The 24,999-nt window shown below is 45.3% G+C and overlaps 1 protein-coding gene and 1 long non-coding RNA gene across 2 annotated transcripts; one reads left to right on the forward strand and one right to left on the reverse strand.

Moving 5' to 3' along the window:
- The first annotated feature begins 3,124 nt into the window (after nucleotides 1-3,124).
- Nucleotides 3,125-12,881, forward strand: LOC120973195 (uncharacterized). The gene is made up of 2 exons (XR_005767386.3): nucleotides 3,125-3,849; nucleotides 12,585-12,881. It is a non-coding gene; the product is annotated as an uncharacterized lncRNA (long non-coding RNA).
- Nucleotides 12,882-15,373: 2,492 nt separating this feature from the next.
- LOC109731598 (disease resistance protein Pik-2) lies at nucleotides 15,374-21,081 on the reverse strand. The gene is made up of 3 exons (XM_020290773.4): nucleotides 19,795-21,081; nucleotides 19,011-19,670; nucleotides 15,374-17,608 (listed from the first exon to the last, which is right to left on the reverse strand). Exons 1-3 carry the CDS (start codon nucleotides 20,911-20,913, stop codon nucleotides 15,734-15,736), a joined length of 3,654 nt encoding a protein of 1,217 aa, XP_020146362.1. The 5' UTR covers nucleotides 20,914-21,081; the 3' UTR covers nucleotides 15,374-15,733.
- Nucleotides 21,082-24,999: the final 3,918 nt, after the last annotated feature.

Below are 24,999 nucleotides of genomic sequence, written 5' to 3' on the forward strand. Positions count from 1 at the left end.
AGTCCGGCGCAGCGGAAGAGTCGGACGAAGGAGTAGGGCTGGGTGGTGGAGTGGGAGCAGGGCTGGGTGGTGGGGAGGGAGCAGGGGTCAGGGGTGTTGGGGACGTCTCGGGTGGGGTGAGTGTATGGTTGGGATTGGCTATGGTGGGTGTTAATGGTGGTGGTGATAAGTTGTGTTCGGCAGGTAGGGGAGTATATAGTTGGAAAGGACGGGGAGAGGGGGTGTTTGCGGAGCTAGGGGTGTTGGATGGTGTAGTAGTGCGTTGTGAGAAAGGAAAAATGTGCTCAGCAAACGTGACATGACGAGAGACATGAACGTGTCCGGTGTGAAGGTCGAGACAGCGATAGCCTTTGTGCTCGTCAGAGAAGCCGAGAAAAGCACATGGGATAGAGCGTGGTGACAATTTATTTGCAGAAGTGGCGTAGGCATTGGGAAAACAGAGACAGCCGAAAACACGAACCGCGGAGTAGTCGGGGTGGGAAAGAAAGAGGGAATAATAGGGAGTAGTGTTGGGTTTAGTTTTAGAAGGTCGAATATTTAGAAGGAAGGTGGCCATGTGTAGGGCTTCAGCCCAAAACTTGGGAGGCATAGATGATTGAATGAGGAGAGTGCGAACTATATCATTGAGGGTGCGAAGAGAGCGTTCTGCTTTACCATTTTGAGGGGAGGTGTAGGGACATGAGAACCTAAGCAGGATGCCATGTTGTAAGAAGAAAGTACGATTTTTAATGTTATCAAACTCGCGACCATTGTCACATTGGATAAAGCGAATTGGGAGGAAGAAGTGAACAGACACATAGCGTTGAAAATTAAGGAAAAGAGAATGGACCTCGGATTTGTTGCGTAGAGGAAAAGTCCAGACAAAGTGGGTGAAATCATCTAGGATAACAAGGTAGTATTTAAAACCCGAAACACTTGCAAAGGGAGAGGTCCATAAATCACAATGTATTAATTCAAAGGGATAAGTGCTACAAGAACTAGAGGAACTAAAGGGAAGACGCACATGTTTGCCTAATTGACAAGACTCGCAAAACACAGAATTATGAGAGTCCCTATTACATGGTATGGTAAATTCACTAAGCATAGAAGCTAAGACGGCGGGGTTGGGATGGCCCAGGCGACGATGCCAGAGATCGACGGAGGCCAGCATGGATGTTGGAGGGGTGGCGGCAGGAACTCCATTAAGAGAATAAAGATCACCGGAGCTATTGAAGCGAGCGATCTCGGCCTTGGTCAGGTAATCTTTCACAGATAAACCAAAAGGGTCAAATTCAGCCGAAACTAGATTGTCGCAAGTAAATTGGCGAACAGAGATGAGATTTTGAATGAGGGGGGTGCAACTAGAACATCGCGAAGTAAAAGAGGTTTGGTGCAAGAGGGAAGTTGAGCCTGACCAACACAATATATAGGAATAGATGATCCATCTCCAAGGATAATGGAAGGGAAAGGAGATTTAGTGCAAGAAGATAACCAATTACTAGATGCAGACATATGACTAGAGGCCCCTGAATCAAAGATCCAATCCGTACCTGAGTTTCCTTGTGCAGCAAAGTTATTCATGGCCTGGAGAAAGGCAGCTTGATCCCAGCTCGGCGTCGCAGGTGAGGGTGGCGTCGGAAGCAGTGCCGGCGGATACGATGGTGAAGGCAGTAGGGCCGGCTGGGGAGTGTAGTAGGCATTGGCCGGCTGTGGTGGGGGTGGCGTCGGGAGCAGGGCCGGCTGAGGTGTGTAGTAGGCGCCGCCGTCGGTGGTGTAATGACCATAAGGAGCATACGTCGGGGCGGCGTGATAGGCAGTGGCCGGCTGTCGGGGGTTGAGAACCCCGGGAGCACCAGTAGGCGGCCGAAGGCCGGGTTGCCACGCACCTGAGTATGCCGGCGGAGCACCGAGGGTGGACGGAGCGGACCAGGGCATGGGCCATGCTTGAACAAGCCCCGTCCAAGGATCATGAGGAGGCCGCCATGCAACCGCAGATGGAGCACTGGTGGGTGGTGCAGGACTCGGTGCTGGTGATGTCGTAGGCGGAACCGAATGAGTCGACGGCGGCCTGTAGATAGGGTTTTTGCCGCGGTAGTTCGGACTAGGACGCCAGCCTGGGGGCGGTTGAACAGATGACGATGCGGACGGCCCGGCGGCAGGAGCCGGCATGGAAGGCGGCGCTGGTGTAGACGACAGAGGAGGACAAGCCGCAGCATGAAAGACCTTGGGGCGAGAGTCCTTGCGAGCTTGTGTTTCCGCCGCGAGTTGTAGCAAGGAATGAACTTCAGCGAAGGTAGGAGGGGGCCGTATCATCGGTATGAACGAGGCTTGCTTGTCAAAGTCTTCGCTGAGGCCGACGACGACGATATTGATTAGCTGTGAGTCGCTAACTGTATCGCCGAGTTCGCGGAGCTCATCACCAATGGTCTTAACGCGCTGGCAGAACAGGTTCACCGGGGCGTCTCCTTGCACCATATTGCGAAGCTCGGTGTGGAGAGCGTTTTTCCGAGCGTCGGTGTTGCTTTGGAAGAGCTGACGGAGGGAGTGCCAGATGTTGGCAGCGGTGGCGCCGTCGTGATCGAGCATGTTGAAGATCTCGGTGGTGATGCGGGTGTAGAACCACTGGATGATCGCGAGATCGTCTTTCAACCATTGCGGATCGTCAGGGCGGGGAAGACAGTTGGCGGCGACATGCGAGCGCAGGTTGCAGCGGCCGAGGTGGAGATCGAAGAGATGTCTCTAATGGTAGTAGTTGTGGGCGGCGAGATCAAGAACTATGGGATGTAGGGGCTGACGTCGGAGATTGTGTCAGCAAGAGATATTGGTGCGGCGAGGATGGGTGCAGGGTAGTTTTGTGGAGCTATGGTGAGGGCCGAGAGAGAAGCGGCCGCGGTGTTGGAAGCCTTGGCGATGAGTGCGGCCCGGCGCTCGAAGTAGCCGGGCGGCGGCGGCGGTGGCGTTGATGGAGCCATACCCTAAATCCTGGGACCGGTATCTGATACCATGAAAGCTGAATAAAACTGTTGCTTATTGATTGTTTGATGCGGCATACAAGAGTATATAAGAGGGTACAAACCGACTTGGGTAGGGATACAAAACTGACTTGGACTAGAAGTCGTAGACTACTCTAACACTGTTTCACCTCGCACGGCCACGCAAACGCCTATTCACCTCCACCCATTTCCCCTACTGCCTTATCTGCTCGCCACCGAATTCGAAGGAGAGGTGGCCGGCGTTGGGCATGCGGGGACAAAGGCGAACGCCGTCCAGCAGTCAGAGCGATGCGCGGGTGGCGCGCGAGTGCAGTGGTGAGGCTGCGGAAGGGCGGCGACCGACAACACCAGGCTGCGGCCCTGCGGAGGGGGGGCGTCCGGCGGGTACCAGGCTGCAGCCCTTGCGGGTGGGAGAGTGCGTCCAATGCGTGCCGGTGTAGAAGCCTCGATGTCATCCTTTTCTAATGGGCTCGCTAGATGGAGGTCCGGTCACGGGAGCGACGCGGATTGCGCACGGGCGCGGAGGCGATGGCCATGGCTTCTCTGTTTTGATTCGTTGCCGCGTCGTGGATGAGGCCATCAAAGAACCATTAAGGGAGGCGAAGGGCGAAGAGGAGCCTGCAACACATGTGCTGGTAGTGGTGGAGGAAGCCCCAACATCGGTGGCCATCTGCTTTGTTTTTATCGTCGCGTCGGCGGATGAGGGTGTCGAGGTGCAACTTCGGGAGGCAGAGGTCGACGAGGAGCCGCTGATGCAGGTGTTCTACTAGCAGAGGAGGCCTTCGCGCAACTCGTCTAGCCGCCGTAGCCCCACCAATGCGTCTGCTCGCTGCCGCCACTGTCCCTCGACAAATCTAGCAACCTACATCGGCGCGAGGTATGGGTCGTCATTTTTCCTCCTCGTGTATTGATACATTATAATTTTTGGGTTCACTTTCATGCACATTAGAGACGGGCGACCTGAATTTAGTGATGGAGCAGCCTTTTTTATAAATCTCGGGGTAGTTGTAGGGCCGTGATGTGGTTGCCACACGCGAGCTGCAGTAGTAGGGGGCGTGGTCTTGGAGTTTGCTGGAAGGCTCGAATTCATCTTGCAGATTGTTCTTTGAATAGGACCAATAGCAAAGAGTGGGGAGTGAACAACTAGCATGATAAGGCATTATCTATAGAAGTAACAACAATTAGTCTATAAGGGTCATTATTGACATGAATGGCAAAATAAATTGCTTTGCATGATGATGAATTTTTTAACATCGAAACTTCTACCACTCTTTTCACCATGGCAAATGGAAAGGCAGCACATGATGGCAACTCTAGTTTCCTTGTTATTCATTTTCAGAGTTCATTTTTCCATGTCACCATGTTCTACTTTTGCTTCCCTTTTAGTGTCGATTTTCTTCTGCTGGTCCACGCTAGCTTTTGTTAGTAAATAGTTGGCATGGTAGAACTGCTATGAATTTGTTATGAATTTTGATATATCATGGCAATTTCTTTACTAAATAGTTACCATGATAGCTTCTGTTTAGTAAATAGTTGCCATGGAAAAGTGCTATTCGTTCTTTTACAGATTTTTTGCCATGTCAATCCACTATGTTGTCTAAATTTGCCATGTATTAGAGATCTCTAATTAAATATCTCTAAAATTGCCATGACGAATGATCTTTAGATCATACCATTTTTTCTACATTTCTCATGAATTAGACATCGTTTAATTTCACATACCATGGCAAACCATTATGAATTAGAGATCATTTGCCATGGTAAATTATCATCAATTGATGAATTGTCATCAATTGATATGGCAGATTTACAATCTTTAATACCGACCATCTTTCTTTTTTGTAAATACTCCCTCCGTTCCTAAATGTAAGTCATTTTAGACATTTCAAATGGAGTACAAGATACGGATGTATGTAGACATATTTTAGAGTGTAGATTCACTCATTTTGCTCCGTATGTAGTCACTTGTTGGAATATCTAAAAAGACTTATATTTGGGAACGGAGGGAGTAGTTGCCATGGCAAATTTTGATATGAATATGTTATGAATTTTCATAGACCGTGGCCTTATTCATTTCCAAAGATCATTTTGCCATGTCGCCATGTTTTACTTCTGCTTCCATTTTAGTGTCAATTTTTTGCTGTTGGTCCATGATAGCTTTTGTTAGTAAATAGTTGCCATGGCAGAACTACTATGAATTTTAATATACCATGGCAATTTATTTAGTAAATAGTTGCCATGAAGCTTTTGTTTAGTAAATAGTTGTCATGGCAAATAGCTGTTCATTCTTCTACAAATCGTTTTTGCCATGTCAATCCACTATGTTGTGTAAATTTGCCATCTGTTAGAGATCTTTAATTACATATATCTAAAATTGCCATGACAAATTATCTTTAATTCATACCATTTTTTCTACATTTCTCATGCAATAGGCATTGTTTAATTTCATATACCATGGCAAATCATGATGAATTAGAGATCATTTGCCATGGTATATCAATTGACATGAAAAATTTACAGTCATTAATACATATCATCTTTATTTTTAGTAAGTAGTTGCCATGGCAAATTTTGATATGAATATGCTATGAATTTTCGTACATCATGGCAAATTGTGTATTCATTTACAGAGATTGTTTTGCCATGTCACCATGTTCTACTTTGCTTCCTTTTAGTGCTGATTTTTGTTGCTGGTCCATGATAGCTTTTGTTAGTAAATAGTTGCCATGGCAAAACTGCTATGAATTTTGATATACCATGGCAATTTCTTTAGTAAATAGTTGCCATGATAGCTTTGTTTTAGTAAACAGTTGCCATGGCTAATTGCTATCATTATTTTACATATCATTTTTTTTCATGCCAATCCACTATGTTGTCTTAATTTGCCGTGTATTAGAGATTTTTAGTTTCATATATGTAAAATTTCCGTGACAAATGATCTTTAATTCATACCATTTTTTCTACATTTCTCGTGAATTAGACATCGTTTAATTTCATATATACCATGGCAAATCATTATGAATTAGAGATCATTTGCCATGGAAAATTGTCATCATTTGACATGGAAAATTTACAATCTTTAATACCTATCATCTTTCTTTTTAGTAAATAGTTGCCATGGAAAAATCGAATATGAATATGCTATGAATTTTCATATACCATGGGAAATTGTTATTCATTTTCAAGGATCGTTTTGCCATGCCAATGCACCATGCGCTCTAAATTTTCTCAGGGTTTTTTTGTATGGCAATTTGCATGTGTGTGAGTTGCCCACTCATTTTTGTCATTTGATGTAGAACAATCAATTTTTCTTTTACGAACTTTACCATGTGAAGGTCACGGTTACTTTCTGATCTTCCATCGATGATTCATATCATTTGGCCAGTCTCCAAATTTTTTCTATGGCTAACTTCGTTGTTCATTAAATCTGATGTTTAAATCCATTTATACATTAACGGCAATTTTTTTGTAACATACATCGGCAAATACTTTTATTCAAAATGGCATGGCAACTCTTTTTATTTGTATGTCAATTGCAAACAATTCTTTGCTCTTGCAACATGGCAAAACAAATTACTTTTTATGAGATCATGGCAATTTAAGTACATCGAGCATGGCATTTGTAGTTTATGTATAATGGCAAATTATTTTTCTTTTGCAACAATGGCAAAACATTACTTTTCTAATGGGAACATGGCAACTGAAGTTCACGAAGCATGGAAAATATAGTTTATGGGGCATGTCAAATTCAATTCTTTTTGTAACAATGGCAACAAATTACTTTTCTTGCCAGGACAATGGCAACTTAATTGCATGGAGCATGGCAAAATGTAGTTTATGGGCCGCAACATTTTTTTAATATATGAATACATTCCTGGCAATTTTCTTACACAAAGCATGACAATTATAACTAAAACACCATGGCAAATATTAATATGCATATGTCATGGCAAATTTTTGTTCATACTTTGAGATATTTTACATAAACAGCAAATTTATCATAAAACATGGTAAATTTAATTAAAATACGATGGCAAGTTTTCAATGTCAACCTGCCATGGCAAATTTGTGTTCATATGTTTGTGCTTTGTTCATTCTAATTTTCCATGTTTTTTTTGGCCATGCTATTTTCCGAACATAAACTTTTGCCATGTCAATTATGGGAAATTGCCATGTGAGCATTATCAGAGATGTTGTGACAATAGTTTTGCCACCTTTTTTTAGAAATCAAATTGCTCTAAAATTTGTCATTGTAAAAAAAAACATCATAGCAAATCGTAAAGTAGTTTGATCAACTCGAATGGCAATTTTTTAGGAAATTTTCAATTGTATATAAAAATCATGGTATTTTTTTTAGTAAAATGGGTCTAATATAGTCACGTGGCTAAAAACATAAATTTTATGTTATTTTATTTTTATGTCTCACCGATGGCAATTTTCCCTTGTATACGTCATGGGAAATTTGGTTTCTTTTTTGTTTAGCTATTTACAAAATGAAGTCTAAACACAAGTTTTTAACCCTTGTCTAAAAAAACTGGGCTTTTTTTGGCCCAACTAGAGGTTCGATCAGGGGAGGGGTGTTAGAGTGGTTAGCGTGGGGGCCTGCGAGCGAAGGAATAGTTCGTTCTACTCCCTCCCGAGATCGAACGTTTTCGTTCAGCACGGAGATCATTCCTTGGGGAACGATTAGTTCATTTTGGAACCTGCCTTGATCGAACGCCACGTAGATATCGGGGTTCTAGATTGATACATGTTCAAAATAATATTACTATTTTCATACATATTACTAAAAATATATTGAATTTCATAAAAGAATGTATTCCTCTTATTTGTTTGGATTGGGGTAGGAAAGGCTGGTCTAGATAGACTAAGGGGTTTCTCCAAATGTGGATGGAAATGGTGGCTCTTTTACTAAAAATGTCATGATTTACCTCTCGGAGGAAGTCTAGCAAAGTCTACATAAGTGTTCTCGGCTTGCATACTTTTTGAAGGTCTTGAGCCTCCAAATTTGGAGGCTGGGTGCGCTGATATGAAGCAAGCTCCAAACCAAATTTGGAGCCTAGGTCTTTCCTGTTGGTTATACCTAGCAATGACGATATTTTTAAGTCGTCACCTTGTTGAAGGCGTTCCTCGGATATGCTCAGACTGGTTTTTTAGGGTGAAAATATAGATTCTGGTCATGGGTGGCTGGATCTGGTGACGTCGGCACTTGAGCGTCGATCCCTTCCTGAAGGCGCGAAAAACTTCATCAAGCGTGTGATGTCATGAGATGGTTGATGCGGATATGGTCATTGTTGTAGTTTGTCGACAGCAGAGCCAAACGCTTAGGATTTCTCTTTTTTCTTCACATAAGCATAGTTTTGGTCTTATATGACTTTGCTATTTGCTGGCGTGTTTTTATGTACGTGCGCTGGTGTTGGCTGTGTGCATCCTAGCTATGCAGAAGCCGTGTGTGCTCACTGAAAAAAATTGCTATTGAAAATTGTTTGTTTTCTGTCTTTTTTATTAGCACATAGTACTATGCAGTATCTTTGTACAATTTTTGGTAGTATTTTTTCTACAATCACAAAATGTGGCACATTCACGCTTCAATTTTTATTGTTTTGAGATACATGCATCTTGTCAACGGGGAACCGGAAGCGGCTACTTGGGGAAAATCCACGTTCGGCCAAACGACGAATTTTTGGGGACATATCACATACGTGACACTTCCACCTTCTTTGCTTACTATAGCGGTACGTAGACCGTCGTTCCAAGGCATATATACACTTCAGGTCATGCGCAGTCAGTCAGAATTGCTAACAATGTTTTCCACCTAGAATCACATGCATATTGCTTCTGCTTGTCAAGTCCTCTTTCCGCTTTGCACTACAAGAGTTGCATTCTTCATTTCCGCGCCATTCGTAGCCTCGCCTCACCTCACCAACCGCACGAGCACGAGCACATGATTTCATGGCAGATGTCTGATTTAGTCGTCGAATCCTGACGGAGGCAAGCATGGGGGAGCCTAGGGAGCAGTGGTGGAGGACATCGATGCAGCTCAACACGGACCGATGCTTTCTCTGTTTCCTCTCGTGCACCAATAGTTTAGATACATACATGCATGTTCCTCCTTGTGTTTAGTGTAACATGTTTCCCTACTCCACTCTACGGTTAATGCTGGCTAGGCCTGAGAGTCAACTCGTAGCAAGCTAGGCACACAAATGACCATCAAATTAACGGAGTGGTTGACCACAGAGTTGCATACAGAGCAAGTGTGGAGTTCACAAGGTTAGTAAGGGCTCCAACCCAATCAGTGATAGAAACCATCTCAGTTTTTCATGAACCGTATCTGTGGTACTAGAAACCATTGATCGGCCTAATCATGGGTTTTCGGCTCGGTTTTCCTTATAAACCGGCCATTTTGTGAGGTTTTCGATCCGGTTTCCTTTATAAACTGGATCAACTCTCTTCTTCTATAATGCAATGCCAGAGCTCCTGGCCCTCTGACGAGATTCCGTCAAAAAAAAAGGGCTGGCCACCACTCTCAGGCCATGTCGCAACATTCCAACACAAATCCATACCTAGTTATCCATTGCAGCGTGCTGCTGGTGGCTGTCTGCGCATGCCAAGCCTGATGGGCAAGTGCGAGCTAACTGGTGGTGGTGAGTGAGAGCCATGGCATGGTTGTCCATGCAATGATACAGATCAAGGCCGGCCGGGCATGGCCTCTGGCCATGGCACTTGATCAGAGTGCCGTGCTGCATAATGGACAAAGATAGGGCCAAATGACCAGCTGAAGGGCATGGACTGCAGCTTGTTGTATGCATGCATATAGCCTCTCGGGAGCTGGAAAGAGACGCAGTTTACCAGTTTCGAGTGTAATCGAGTCAAACGAACGAGTCGACGACTGGAAGATGGGATCCGAAATCTCAATTGACCAACTTGGGTACACCAAACTCATGTAGAGTTGAGTCTTGTACTCCTGTAGATGGAGGTTACAGACTTATACTGAACGAGTTCGATGAATGTGTCTTATATGCCCTTCGCCTTGTTCTTCCTTTAGACGACACGGAATATTCTGAAGGGGAGAAGACGTCTAGTAAGAGTGGAGTAACCTATTCATTCGAAGTATACACGCACACGCACGCACAACATAGATGGACCACAGTTTTTTTTGTTTGTAAAAACACAAGTTACAACATTGACGGGCCAGCATAGATTAGGATCACACCGTACGTACGTACTACCACCCTCGCCCAAACGCCGGACGGTCAAAGACAGCATGAATCGGCCGGATTATAGGCCCAGAAGCTGTCCTGCATGCACGCATGCAGGCAGGCAGGCTCGATTAGCTAGCCTGTGGAGAAGAAAAGTCTCCTCAAAGTTGTAACATCTACTGTAATTAGGTCCACTCGTCTACTACCTCACTTTAGCTTCAGAAACTTAAGCAGCAGCCGCGTCCGATCATCGGCTACGGCACCTACTCATCAGACCACGACGCCGCCATCACAAGAACTCGTTGCATTCAGAGGCTACCTAGTACCTACCTGCATAGGCACTGCGTGCACACAGGCTTGATTTCATTCTTTACCATGCAGCTGTCCATCCTTTCTACTAGCAGCTATAGCTACGTACTCCAGTTTCTACCAGTGTTTTGCAGAGACTTTGCAGTGCCTAAGCTTGGCATGCCTCGCCTTGATGAGCGCTTTGAGGAACAGAATCATGGTGTTTGAGCTTACTCGACGTGGCCGGAGAGGAGAGGCGCCGCTCTCGAGGAGACGCTAATCATGCTACGCCACGGGCCTACTTACCTTGTACTGTACGTACGTACACTACACGTAGCTGGTTAGTTGTTGATAATGTGCGATCGTACGTGTAAAGGCTGGTCCTAAAGCGGGATCTTTTCTTCCCCGCCTGCGTTTTTAAGCAGCAGCAGCAGAGGTGCAGAGTGTTTTTATCGCTTTTGAGGTCCATTCTGCGCGGGCCCGTCCATGGATACCGGTCACATGGATCGTGGATGCTGCATCGCAGCGAGCAATCCTGCCGCCTGGAGCTGGACGATGGAGCGCTGGAAAGTTGTGGGTGCGGCTGCTTGGGCTTGGCCGGCGCCCATGGGGCTCGGTCGACCGTTCGATGGCCGCAGGTTCGTCTGGAATGTTTGCCTCGAGAGATATGATGAAGCGGTTGAACGAACGACTGAGAGAAGGAACCTGGGTCTCAGTAGCTCCTGTGGCGACATTGCACGCTTCGGCTTGGTTCTTCAGGGTGTTTTATCTCGGCCCCGCCGCGTTCAGCTTGTGTCGGCCAAACTAGTGTTTTGGCCAATCGATCAAGTGCATTTGCCTCACGAGGTGACCTTGGCGACACCTTATCTTATTCTAGGATTCTGGTGGATTTTGGCCCAGTGGAATGCCTGATGAAGTTGCAGCCTGTCTCGTAAGCATTTCGTGCTGGCCCCGACTTGTTTCCGGTTTCAGATGTTTAGCCGAAAAAAGAACGACATGTTCAGATGAGGTGCATCAAAAGCCATACCATTCCGTTTCAAAAGGAAGCATGATAGAGTTCCGGCCAGTTAAAAAAAACTACTTCCTCCATTCCATAATGTAAAACGTATTTATGTCGACGCTGTACCAACGGGTATTGCGTTGGAATTCTTCTCAAACAACCATCATTTTGGGAACAATTTCCTCGGAGCTAGTAGAGGGTGTTGAAAATCAGTTAGGCATAACTGCCTACACCCACCAGGACAATCTCAGTTCATCAGTTCCATGCTCCGGATCAAGGGTTCAGACTCGAATAGGGGGCTGCCAACGAGGAAGAACTCTACGGGCGTGCGTCGTGCCCACTCCATGTTCCACGCATGCAAGCGTGGCATGGTTGATTCTTGGATAAAAAATAATTCAGAAAACCCTTGTGGTGAGATGCTAAGAGACGTTAGAAACGAAGAGTATACAAAGGTGTGTGAACGTTGATGGAGGTGCAGCTCTCCCTGCTGTGCTGCATGCCATCTTGTATACCGAGGCAAAGCCGTGATCCGCACTTGGCCTGGCTACGGCGTCCGTGTTGTCTCACCATTTGGCACTGCCGCCTCCTCTCTCGATACCATGCCTCCAATTAAACCTTGTTGAAAGGTTGATGATGGTCAACCTTTCACACGAATCAGACACATTCTGTTGGAAGTCGACTGTCTTCACAGTCAAATCCATGCATACAGACCTCATCAATGATGGGCAACATTTTCACTACAAATTTATATGAAAAATGAAAGTCCCATTGAAAATAAAATTCTTCATGTGGTACTCGGATCGCAAGGTCATCCTAACAAAAGATAATCTGATAAAAAGAGATTGGCAAGGATGCACCAAGTGTTGCTTTTGTGGCGATGAGGAGTTGATTGAGCATCTATTCCTTCAATGCCCACTTGCCAAGCTACTATGGCAAACGATCCATATAGCTTTCAATCTACCTCCACCGACGAGTAGTACAAATATGTTTGGAAACTGGTTAGTGGGGATGCACCCTAAGTTGAAGTCTCGGATCCGTGTGGGAATTTGTGCTTTACTTTGGGCCGTTTGGAACACTCATAATGATTGTATTTTTAACAGAACGAAAGTTTCAAATTTTTTGCAGGTTATCTTCAAGGCCACCAGCTGGATCCATACGTGGTCATTACTACGTAAGGAGGAGGATCGGGCGCCTACGGTCTTTGGGTGCAACCGATGAGAAATGGTCCCTCAGGATTTGTTTAGCCGATTTGGCTGGCGGCCTACTAGGAGGATTTGTGATGCATGAGACCCATTTTCCTACGATATTCTATTTTTTTTTTAATTTGCCCTTAGGGCAGTCATGTGCGACAAATTATTGGTTGAACTTTGTTATGGTCGGATGATGAACTTTGATATGATAAATAAAAGGTTGTGCTCGATGCAGAGGTCGAGGGATGTCCCCTCTTTTTAAAAAAAAAAATTGCACATGCATAATCTCTCACCATTTTTCTACTTCATTGTTGATGTTGAAACTAGTTAGTTCGCGTACTCATGTGTTACTTACCTTGCTACTTAGTGGCTTACTGCCATGTTGACCCTACACTATATATACTCGTACTGTGTACAAGCAGTGACAGCTCTGTATTCCGCAAATAAAAAAATGGATTTTTTTTACTGGTATTCATCCCAGCCTCTATCAAAATTTTAACCACTGTCTGCACCGGTCATGTCTCCTCAGGCAGTTAAAGTGGGTTATAATTGGACTGGTTGAAGACTTGAAGTAAAGCTTAGGAGGACCTGTGGTTGGGAATGCTTCTCTTGCTATTCACTGTTGGATCTCTTGGTGTGCTGTAAACTTGTAATGAAACGAAGCAAAAAGGTGGCCGGTAACCATTAAAGGAAGGTTTAGGATTCGAATGAGCTTAAATAAATTACACCCTCCGTTCCCAAATATAAAACGTTTGACAGTTTATGATTTAAAGTGCCAAAACGTCTTATATTTCGGCACCCTTTATCAAGTGGATAGGAGTAGCGACGGATGTTGCTAAGTTTATGGCTTCAGACAACCTGATGTACTTCTTTGTAAGGTCTTTGTGAATTATTAATAAAATGGCGCATGCATCGCCTAGATGCAGAGGCCGGAGATAATCCTCCTTTTCGAAAAAAAAACTATTAGAAGAGCCTTTTCTGATGGCCCTGTGAGTTTGAGCTCGGAGAAACTGTCAACTTCATTCTTGTTTCCAAGGAAATCGTTACGTACCTCTGTTGAACATAACTAGCAATGGTGATACTTTTACCTGTGGTACAGTATTGTCACATATTTTTATTAATCTCAGGTGTGGCATTTGGAAAACTGTTGTCCTACTAAAGAGTACGAGGACAAGATCTTACTTTGGTGGCTAGGCAAGGCATATAACAAACTGATGACTGAACATAACTTGCTGAATCCGAAACATGGTGAAGAACAGAAGAAGTTGGCCAAGCTGCTGACTATAGATTTTGCTTCCACATGAAACAGACCCAATAAATTAGGCAGTCTTGCCAGAGCATTGTGATAGTACATAAAGGTTTGAATATGTGAGAAAGATTAGCCTTACCCGGTAATCACATTAGAGATATATTGCGGAAGAAAAGCATATGAAAATACAACCAAATTTGCTAATGGAAACAGTTTGTATTTCTAAGTGAAATTACAGTTTTCCTTTCAGGAAGATAAATATACCTTCTTGTCCTGGAAACTATCTTCTGTAAAAAAGTGGAACCTGATTGGATCTTGTTTCCCAAGAACTAACAAAGAAATCAGAAGTTATCCCTCAAAATGTCAAAGATGGTTCGGAAGAACCTTGCAAAGATTGGTCAAACTGGATCAGACTACCAACAGCAAAACACTCCTCCAACCAGATAGTAGCACTATGAAGGATAAGGATGTATCACTCCAGTATTGGCACACATCAAAGATCAATCCATCTACTCCCAAAGTTGTACTAAAGTTGAGACATATTTTGGGACGGAGGGAGTATTTCATAAAGAAAACCAAACATGTCGACGAGCTGTAATGAAGGGAACACTATGAAATGATGTAATCCATCTAGTTGATACAACTTACCACTATAAGTACATTAGATGCCTGCCAAAATTTGGCACCACGGCAGGAAAGAATCATACATTCACAAAGAAAATGGGAATTCAGTTGTTGGTTTCTATGATGCCTACATGGATCAGAGGTTTAGAACATCGCCTATGACCTAATTAAAAATAAATAAGCAAAGCAATCGACGCAATCAAACCAGGAACAGCTCTCTACCAACTCTCCAGAGAATGAGACCGAACTAAACTCCCTCTTCTGATGGCAATCACAAAACCTACAAAAAAAAAATTGAAACCTCGCAGAACAAACCACATAATCAAACCAAGATGAACATTCATGGCTCATACCCCTCACCGGCACCCATGGCCGCAGGAGCCCTGTCATGGTCCTCACCACCGCCAGCCATCATCAAGCCGAGTAAGTTGCACAATCACTGGATGCTTCATTGAGAAGTTCTTCAAAGCTACAACTATCCATGGTGTTACTACAGTTGCTTTCCATTTTCGAAAAGTTGCCTTGCTATTCAACCATGGTTAATCTGGGAGGACAAAAGGGAATTTAAGCAAGAGTATACTCATTATTTACACTCTTGACTGTAGGATTGGACTATTCTTGTTTTCAAGATCATCATCTTAAGTAGACTTCAAACACTAGCCTGCTTTGGATCGGTGAAACCTATTTTTCTAAGTGATCTGTCTTGTGATGAGCTGTACCTTTTCAAGACATTGGCATTTGGGAGTGTAGACCCCCAGAACATCCACGGCTAGTACAATTAGCAGATGACTTTGCCAAGGTGTTACAGAATGTGCCAGGTACACTTGTTGCAACAAATACACTCGCGGACATGTTGAGAATGAACCTTAATGTTCAGTTTTGGTTTTGGCGTTGGATATTGGACAAGGGGCTAAGATACATTAAAAGAAACCTCTCCGCATGTGGTGTGCACTCAAGCATGCCTATAGACCAAGACCATCCAGTCGACATAACGGACTATGCTTTGATCCACTTAGCATGATAGCTTGTACAACTAATGTCTCAATCAAGAAGGAATTGCCAAGTCTAACTAATTAAGACACCCGCTAATCTTAGGATAACTAATTGCCAAGTGACTAATGTGACCGCTGTGGAAGTATAAGGCCCCAGGTTTGATGTTTGAAAGCAGAGCAACTAAGATGCAGTGCTACAAGATTAAACCAGCAACAAGATTAATGACCCCCTTGACCTCCCAAACTATCAGGACGAAGAGGCTCTCGTAGTTTCTCAAACTTCACAACAGGTTTCTTTTGCTTTGGGTGGTTCTCAAGCACAGCGATGAGATCAGCCTTGAGTTCTTCATCACTGGAACCCTTGAGCAAGACTTCCTTGAGTTCAGGTAAATGCTTCAGGCCTAACAACGATGAGCCACTAGAGCAGTCGACCTTCAGCTGCTCAAGTTTCTTCATTGTTTTTTCTCCAAAACTAACTTCTAAGCTGGAGCTGCAAGCAATCTCGAAGATCTTCATTTTCTTGAAAGAGTCTTCCTCTAGGTCATTAGTAATGACAGACACGTCAAGCTGATTATCTTGAAGGTGATCGACACGAAGACGTAGAATACATAATCCTGGTAGCTCGCTTAGGAACTTGATGACACCCCTAGTTGGTTTCCTTCTTCCTTCTGGCGTCGCACCTTCTGAGTGCGGGGAGACATTATCTTCCATCAACTTGGCTATTTCCAAATCCATCTTTGCAAGCATAGTGAGCTGCCCACTCCAGTTTGGCAACTGGTCTCCAAGCCCATGCATTTTAAGGCTCCTCAAGCCCTCCAAAGGCAGCGGTATACCATTCAAACAACCTTGATTGTTGTCCTCGAGCCGCACCGACAGTGATTCCAGATGGACAAGAACTGAGATTGCGCGGAAAAACTCATTACTGTTATTCTTGTTAATGCCAGACACTCCGAGTTTGTGCAAATGGGTGAGCTTCTTGAGATCTTCTAGGAAGGCCTTTGTCCCTGAAGCACTGACATTGACAACACCAAGTGTGTGCAATGCCGTCAGTTTCCCAATCCCTGGAGGCATCACAACACCAACCAGGTGATGACCACCACAGCAATTGGACAGCTGGGGCACTAAATGATGTGGTGTTGGTGCTTCATTTGCTGGAGCAGTGGTTCCCGCACGGATGTACTGCAGCTTCTCTAACTTGGTGATGTTCACCGGCAGGGTGACTATGGAGGTGTGTCTAACATCAAGAGTCTGAAGCTGCCTCAGACCTCCTATTGAACTCGGCAGATGGCAGATTTCATGGCATCCTCGCAGTGAGAGGAACTTGAGGCGACACATCAACTTCACAATCTTCTTGAGGTCGCTATACTCTAATTCTGATGCACCCTCTAGATCAAGCACCCGAAGAAGCCTCATACTTTCAGAAACGAAGAATGATTTCCAGTTTCCAAACACCGTGAGTGACCGGAGGCGTGAAAAGTCAATGCTCTCGTACACAATTCTATCTCTGACCCAGCTCTCTAATATCACAAGGTGACGCCCTGTGCGTTGGGTGGTTAAGGCACAACTGCCCCTAAGTTCAAACACAAGGTTCTCTTCCATTTGGCGCGAGACAATATACTCACGAAAGAAGCCATTGACTTGGCAGAAGACCATCCTTGTGCCACCCAAACCCAACGCAGATGCCTGCTGGATTATGCTCAGATTAATGAGGTCACAGAATTGTTTCTCCCCAGTCATCTCTGCAGATTCTTCATGGCTGTCCCTGGAGTAACCCTCAGCAATCCACCGCCTTACTAGTCGCCTCCGCCGAATGAGCTGGTTTCGAGGGAAAATTGGTAGATACAAGATACATGGCTTGAGAGAATCTGGGCATTTGCGGAAGTATGAATTCATCCAACCAAACAGACCCTTTAGACTGTCAAACTCTCCGTTGTTCTCGAGCTCTAGCATAAACTTATTTTTGGTAGAAAGTGTATGTTTCCATCGATCTGTATTTTTGGCGAATGAGCTGGCTATCTCCACTATAACTTTCGGAAGTCCACCACATAGTGACGTAAGTTCTTGTAGCTCTGCGACTTCACTCTTCTTGGATACCTGTTATTCAAACAAATTTATATTCACATCAGTCAGAGTGCCAAAGTAAAATACACTGAACTTTCATATTGATTGCTAGATATAATGCATTGTATATCTTAGTTTTGAATGCTATGATGCCATGAAGTAAAAAAGACAAAGGAGAGTAAGTTCACTATTTAGGTAGCACAAGCATCCTACTGTAACCAAACTAGAAAAAAGAAATACATCAACTTATCTACAAGAAAGTTTGGAGACACTGAGGATATCAGGTGTGACCCCATGTATTACATGGGCTTCCCTGAAACAAACACATGGTGGCAGATCTGAGGAGCGGTGAGAAAATCATAGAAAAATGGGGATCATAGGAATGGAAGATATCGAGCATTTCACCAAATATAGTATCCAAAATCAATTGTTTACTGGAACAGTAACAACATTTACTACATCATTAATATGCTAAATGTTACCCCACGTGTTGCTGCGGGAATCAGTTACATTATATTTCAATGAGATTTTGTAGTATGGAACATTAATATTTGTATTAACAATATACAAATGAAAACTGAAAATACATATTATCTATTGTATTTTATTATAGTATAGTTGAAAAATATTTTATTAAATATTAATAGTATAATATAATGGAAAACTTTTTCCATGCTTGTTGAGGTGGGCCTTTGATGAGGTGGGTGGGATGTGTGCATGTTGAAAGAAATATGTACAAAGAGTTCAAATTAGTCTAATTAAAAGAAATTACAGGGTTTGTGACCAGATAGAAAAAGAAAGTGTTGTACACTTTTTCCTAGAAAATCAATGACATATGGGAAAATAAAATAGAGAATGGTACTGTGAATCTTGGCACACACTACTTTCAAGAACTATGCAGGATTTATATATTATGATTGTTTCACAAGTGCAGATATAAATTACATATGAATTATATGGCATGTTATATGTATCTGGAACGTCAACATGATCCATTGTTCTTAAAAAAAAATACATTTTTTCGATTGTGCTATGCCCCCTTAGCTTGGGACCGCAACAACATCCACACCACGTGGATAGCACATTCCAGTGAATTCAGGGATTCATTAAAATCACAAGAGAGCTTTAAGGTTTCTAATATGTCAGATACCTAACATGACAGAAATTTAGTATTCAAAGTAGATTTATAGTTTACCATTTTGTACTTTTAAAAGGAGTGCATTCCACATTAGTACAATACAAATACTATGACACAAATCAACAACTATGAAAAATGAAAACAATGTAGCACAAGTAGTGTACTCAACAAAATAATAGCACTGCGTAATAAAATACGAGGAGAGGAGTCGAGTAACTTCATACAAACATACATACAAGGAACTGGACAGAAGTAAGTAAAATGAATAGAATTAAGTTTATTTTATGAAAAATGCACCTTCTTGAAGAGTTCAAAGGCTGTGTCAGCTTCCAAACCTTTGACATTAAACACGAGCTCTCCCTTAACTCCACGGCAATGAGAGGCCATTTCTTGTTCAATTGTAACGGCAATGATAACATTCTGACGATTAGACCCTGATACCAAGTTAGCTTTTATGAGATCCCATTCTTCTGTGGACTGCAGTCCATCAATAACAACCAGGCATCTATGCTTTTTCAGAATCTCACGACACTCGACAATGGGATTTCGGCTTCCCATCGTACACAAGTCCTCAGTCTCACCGGCTTGAAGATATTCAGAACCAAGACTGGAAAGTAAGATTCGAGAGAAGTTCCATAAATTGAAAGGATGTGATACATCCACCCAACCATACTTCTGGAATAGGGTGCCTATACAAATTCTGTCGCAGAACATGTTCTTGACGAGAGCTGATTTTCCAACGCCAGCTATTCCCCACACGGACATAACTTGGTAGCTCTTGTACCGTGCATTAATTACCTTTAGAGCAAGATCCTTCATTTCCGACTCGCGTCCAACAAGAGGATGCCTGTTCATCCACTTCTTGGCTGCTTCCTCCTTACAGTTGCCGACTGATACATTCTTGCTGGCAGGTGCATTATTGATTTCCCTGCCTTGATCCACATCATATCGAGACCCCTAAACATAAGTAGTAACATATGTTAGTTAATAAGAAATTGAGTACTGTACTTCACTAAATGTGTAATTAGTCTATTCACCAGTAGAAACAAAAACTGATGAGGTTCTGGCTAGGCTTAATTACCTTTGTAAAGAAGGCGTAAACAGAGTGCTCTGCTGATAGCTGGTTGAGATGCAGCACTTGGTATGGATGTCCAACGGACAAGCTTGCTACCTCGAATTGGTGGGTAGGCAAGATGATGCAGCTGCCATTCTTCATGTTTGGAAAGAACCTCCTGATAGCATCCCAGTCTGCCATGGAGGACACGTCCTCCAGCACAACGAGGTACCTATTGTTCATGACAAGCTGCTCGAAATCCTTGAGGGGTTCTCCTCCTCCCGCGGCCTCCATCTTCATCAGGACTCGTACACCACCTACGGAGGTCGCGTGCTCCTCGCCAGGAGAGGAGGAAGCTGCATAGAACTGAGCCGTCAAAGACCTGACGAACTGGTGGGGATCAAAGGGATGCATCAGCTTCACCCAGGCACGACAGACGAAGTTTTGGCAGGTCCCTTTATCAACGTAGGCGTTCCAGGCGATGGATGCCATCCCAAGATCTTCCCCGCCTCCGGTGCCGGTGCCCCAGATGGAGATGACTCCGAGGTCATGGTCTTTCTTGGGGAGCAGCTGGGTGAGTTCCCCTTTTTGGGTGATTCTAAATGCCGCCTCGAAGAGCCTGTTGAACGCCATCGCGCCACCGACAGCATCGCAGGAGGAAACCGGGTCGTGCTCGTCGGCGGCGGCGGCGGGCTTGGAGCCGGAGTCGTTGATGAGGCTGTAGCGCGTGTTCCTGCTGCTCACGTCCTCCACCCTGGCCTTGAGCCGGTCCAGCTCGTCGACCGCCTCGTCGAGCGGCAGCGGCGCGAGATCCAGGCAGGGCGCGAGGAGCCAGCTCACGGGGTTGAGAAGGCGGAGCCACCAGCTGTTGTTCTTGTCGAGGTGGACGACGAACTCGATGCAGTCCTCCACGTCGTAGGCCAGGTCGCGGATCTGCCGCACCCAGGTCCGCACCACCGGATTCTCCAGGCGGTCGCTGTCGGCGTTGTTGAGGAAGGCCTGCATCATCTGGAACTCGCCGGTGATGAACACCAGATTGCGCTGCGCGCTCTGCCGCAGCTTGGACTCCTCCTCGATCGCCGCCTGGGCCTTGGTCAGCGCCCCATCCACCACCGACTTGGCCATGCCCACCACAAGGTCCGCCATGGCTCCGCCGCCTACCTACCAAGCTTACAGTCTATGTTCAAGACCACATACTACTTCACTCCTCGCGCTGCTTTCAATTAGATCATCTACAGCTGGCAAATCCGCCCCTATACGCGCGTCCGTGGACATCCCCGCCGGCCCCTCATATATTACACTACTCATCCACATATCTCAAAATTGTGATCCTCAAATTCATGTAATCAGTGCGCGCCAATTATACAATACAAATTATCTTAATTCAATAATTCGCAACAAAGCAAAGCAAATTATAATTTAACAAACCGGACATGCCAAAATGAATTCAATGTCCGAGCGTGATGGATGGCTTGAGATCGGATATTGTGCCAACTTCAAATGCGGGGGTGGCCTCCAATTCATACTCCACTTCGGTTGGATCTTCATTGTCATTGATCATGTTCGAGAAGAACGCCTACTACATGATTATGGTTTGCAAACATTCATCATGTGCGAAAATGAATTAGTGGTCTATGCAAAAATCTGATCGGATAGGAGCAAAGAAAACGTGTCGACTCTTGTTCGGTCATTCCGTCGAACATGTCGAGGGCAGCCCGGGCGCTGCCGGTGTCCGTGCTCATCTGTGCCCGGAAAGCTGCGGTGAGTCACATACGTCGACCGCCGACATCTGCGTGGGTGGAAAGCTCTCCGGAATGGCCCAGCCGGCCGTTGAATCCTCCTTTGTCCCAACGGGGTCGGACGGCGTAATCCGCGTCGGCGCTCGGATGGAAGAGGTGCGGGGTTCTGGGCGCAGCGGAGGAGAGAACTGCTCCACCATGTTCGAACCTCCCTGCGCCACCGCCGCTGCCTCCCTCTCTCGCTGCCGGCGTAGCCGCAACTTCCGGGCGACGTTCCCCGCCTTGCAAGTCGGAGCCGACAAAGGGACGCCGACGGACGAGGCGGACTGCGTCTCCATCGCGGCGGTCTGGGACGGGCTGGACGACATCTGTAGCGATGGACCGGGACTGGTGGTGAGGATTGAGAGCAAGGGTGGAGGACGACGAGGGTTCAGGCACGGGAAAGGTTGGACGGGCGGCGGATGGAGGAGGAAGGGTTTGGTGGATTTGGTGCAATTTGCGGTGGGGTCTGGCTGTTGGGTCCGACGTGGCGGTCGTGCCCTGGCGCCCTCATATCCACCCCATATTTGGGCTGGATATGAGAGGTGCCGGTCAGCCCGGGCGTTTGAGGCCCGTTTAAGGAGCTCGTCTGTTGGGAACGTTGCAAGGAAAACAAAAAAATTCTACGCACACGCAATGATCTATCCATGGAGATGCATAGCAACGAAGGGAGAGTTTGTCTACGTACCCTCGTAGACCGTAAGCGGAAGCGTTTAGTGACGCGGTTGATGTAGTCAAACTTCTTCATGCTTCAACCGATCAAGTACCGAACGTACGACACCTTCGAGTTCTGCACACGTTCAGCTCGATGACGTCCTCACCTTCTTGATCCAGCAATACGGGCGAAGTAGTGGATGAGTTCTGGCAACACGACGGCGTGGTGAGGGTGATGGTGAAGTGATCTCCGCAGGACTTCGCCTAAGCACTACAAAAATATGACCGGAGGTGTAAACGATGGAGGGGGGCGCCGCACACGGCTAAGACATTGTCTCTTATGCGCTAGGCGCCCCCTCCCACATATATATAGATGGGAGGGAGGGAGGAGCAACCAAGGGGGGCCTAAGTAGGAGGAATCCTACTTGAGGTCTCTCCCAAGGTGGCGCCCCCTGCCATGTATAGGAGTGGGGGAAAGGCAGGAGAGGGTGGCGCCTCCCCCCCTTTCCTTTCTCCCATGAAAGGGAAAGGCAGGAGGGGCTAGCCCTCCCCCTTTTCCTTTCCTAGGGCTGGCCAAACAAGGGAGGAGGCACACCAGCCCCTTTTGGGCTGATTGATAACCCACAAGTATAGGGGATCGCAACAGTTTTCGAGGGTAGAATATTCAACCCAAAATTATTGATTCGACACAAGGGGAGCCAAAGAATATTCTCAAGTATTAGCAGTTGAGTTGTCAATTCAACCACACCTGGATAACTTAGTATCTGCAGCAAAGTATTTAGTAGCAAAGTAGTATAGAAGTAACAGTAACTGTGGCAAAAGTAATGGTGATAGTTTTGTAGTGATTGTAACAGTAGCAATGGAAAAGTAAATAAGCGAAGAACAATATGTGAAAAGCTTGTAGGCATTGGATCAGTGATGGAGAATTATGCCGGATGCGATTATTCATGCAACAGTTATAACATAGGGTGACACAGAACTAGCTCCAATTCATCAATGTAATGTAGGCATGTATTCCGAATATAGTCATACGTGCTTATGGAAAAGAACTTGCATGCCATCTTTTGTCCTACCCTCCCGTGGCAGCGGGATCCTAATGGAAACTAAGGGATATTAAGGCCTCCTTTTAATAGAGTACCGGACCAAAGCATTAACACATAGTGAATACATGAACTCCTCAAACTACGGTCATCACCGTGAGTGGTCCCGATTATTGTCACTTCGGGGTTGCCGGATCATAACACATAGTAGGTGACTAATGACTTGCAAGATAGGATCAAGAACTCACATATATTCATGAAAACATAATAGGTTCAGATCTGAAATCATGGCACTCGGGCCCTAGTGACAAGCATTAAGCATAGCAAAGTCATAGCAACATCAATCTCAGAACATAGTGGATACTAGGGATCAAACCCTAACAAAACTAACTCGATTACATGATAAATCTCATCCAACCCATCACCGTCCAGCAAGCCTACGATGGAATTACTCATGCACGGCGGTGAGCATCATGAAATTAGTGATGGAGGATGGTTGATGATGACGATGGCGACGGATTCCCCTCTCCGGAGCCCCGAACGGACTCCAGATCAGCCCTCCCGAGAGAGATTAGGGCTTGGCGGCGGCTCCATATCGTAAAACGCGATGAATCCTTCTCTCTGATTTTTTCTCCCCGAACACGAATATATAGAGTTGGAGTTGAGGTCGGTGGAGCTCCAGGGGGCCCACGAGGCAGGGGCGCGCCCAGGGGGTAGGCGCGCCCCCACCCTCGTGGACAGGGTGTGGGCCCCTGGCCTTGATTCTTTCGCCAGTATTTTTTATTAATTCCAAAAATAATCTCCGTGATTTTCAGGTCATTTCGAGAACTTTTATTTCTGCACAAAAATAACACCATGGCAATTCTGCTGAAAACAGCGTCAGTCTGGGTTAGTTCCATTCAAATCATGCAAGTTAGAGTCCAAAACAAGGGCAAAAGTGTTTGGAAAAGTAGATACGGCGGAGACGTATCACTGGTCTGTCCCCTCCTTTGGCCCATTAAGCTCATATACATGCCGGGGGTGCTTGGAACCCCTTTCGGTGACCCGATTTCTTCCCGGTACGTCCTGAAACACTTTCGGTGTCCAAATAACATCGTCCTATATATCAATCTTTACCTCTCGGTCATTTAGAGACTCCTCGTCATGTCCGTGATCTCATCCGGGACTCCGAACAACATTCAGTCACCAAAACATATAACTCATATAACACTATATCGTCAATGAACGTTAAGCGTGCGGACCCTACGGGTTCGAGAACTATGTAGACATGACCGAGACACCTCTCCGGTCAATAACCAATAGCGGAACATGGATGCCCATATTGGCTCCTAAATATTCTACGAAGATCTTTATCGGTCGAACCGTTATGACAACATACGTAATTCCCTTTGTCCATCGGCATGTTACTTGCCTGAGATTCGATCATCGGTATCTCTATACCTAGTTCAATCTCGTTACCGGCAAGTCTCTTTACTCGTTCTGTAATACATAACCTCATGACTAACTCCTTATTAGTCATTTGCTTGCAAGCTTATGATGTGTATTACCGAGAGGGCCCAGAGATACCTCTCTGAAACTCGGAGTGACAAATCCTAATCTTGATCTATGCCAACTCAACAAACACCTTCGGAGATACCTGTAGAGCATATTTATGATCACCCAGTTACGTTGTGACGTTTGATAGCACACAAGGTATTCCTCCGGTATCCGGGAGTTGCATAATCTCATAGTCGAAGGAATATGTATTTGACATGAAGAAA

This window comes from Aegilops tauschii, chromosome 2 (assembly GCF_002575655.3).
Source record: "Aegilops tauschii subsp. strangulata cultivar AL8/78 chromosome 2, Aet v6.0, whole genome shotgun sequence".
Classification (NCBI taxonomy): Eukaryota; Viridiplantae; Streptophyta; class Magnoliopsida; order Poales; family Poaceae; genus Aegilops; species Aegilops tauschii.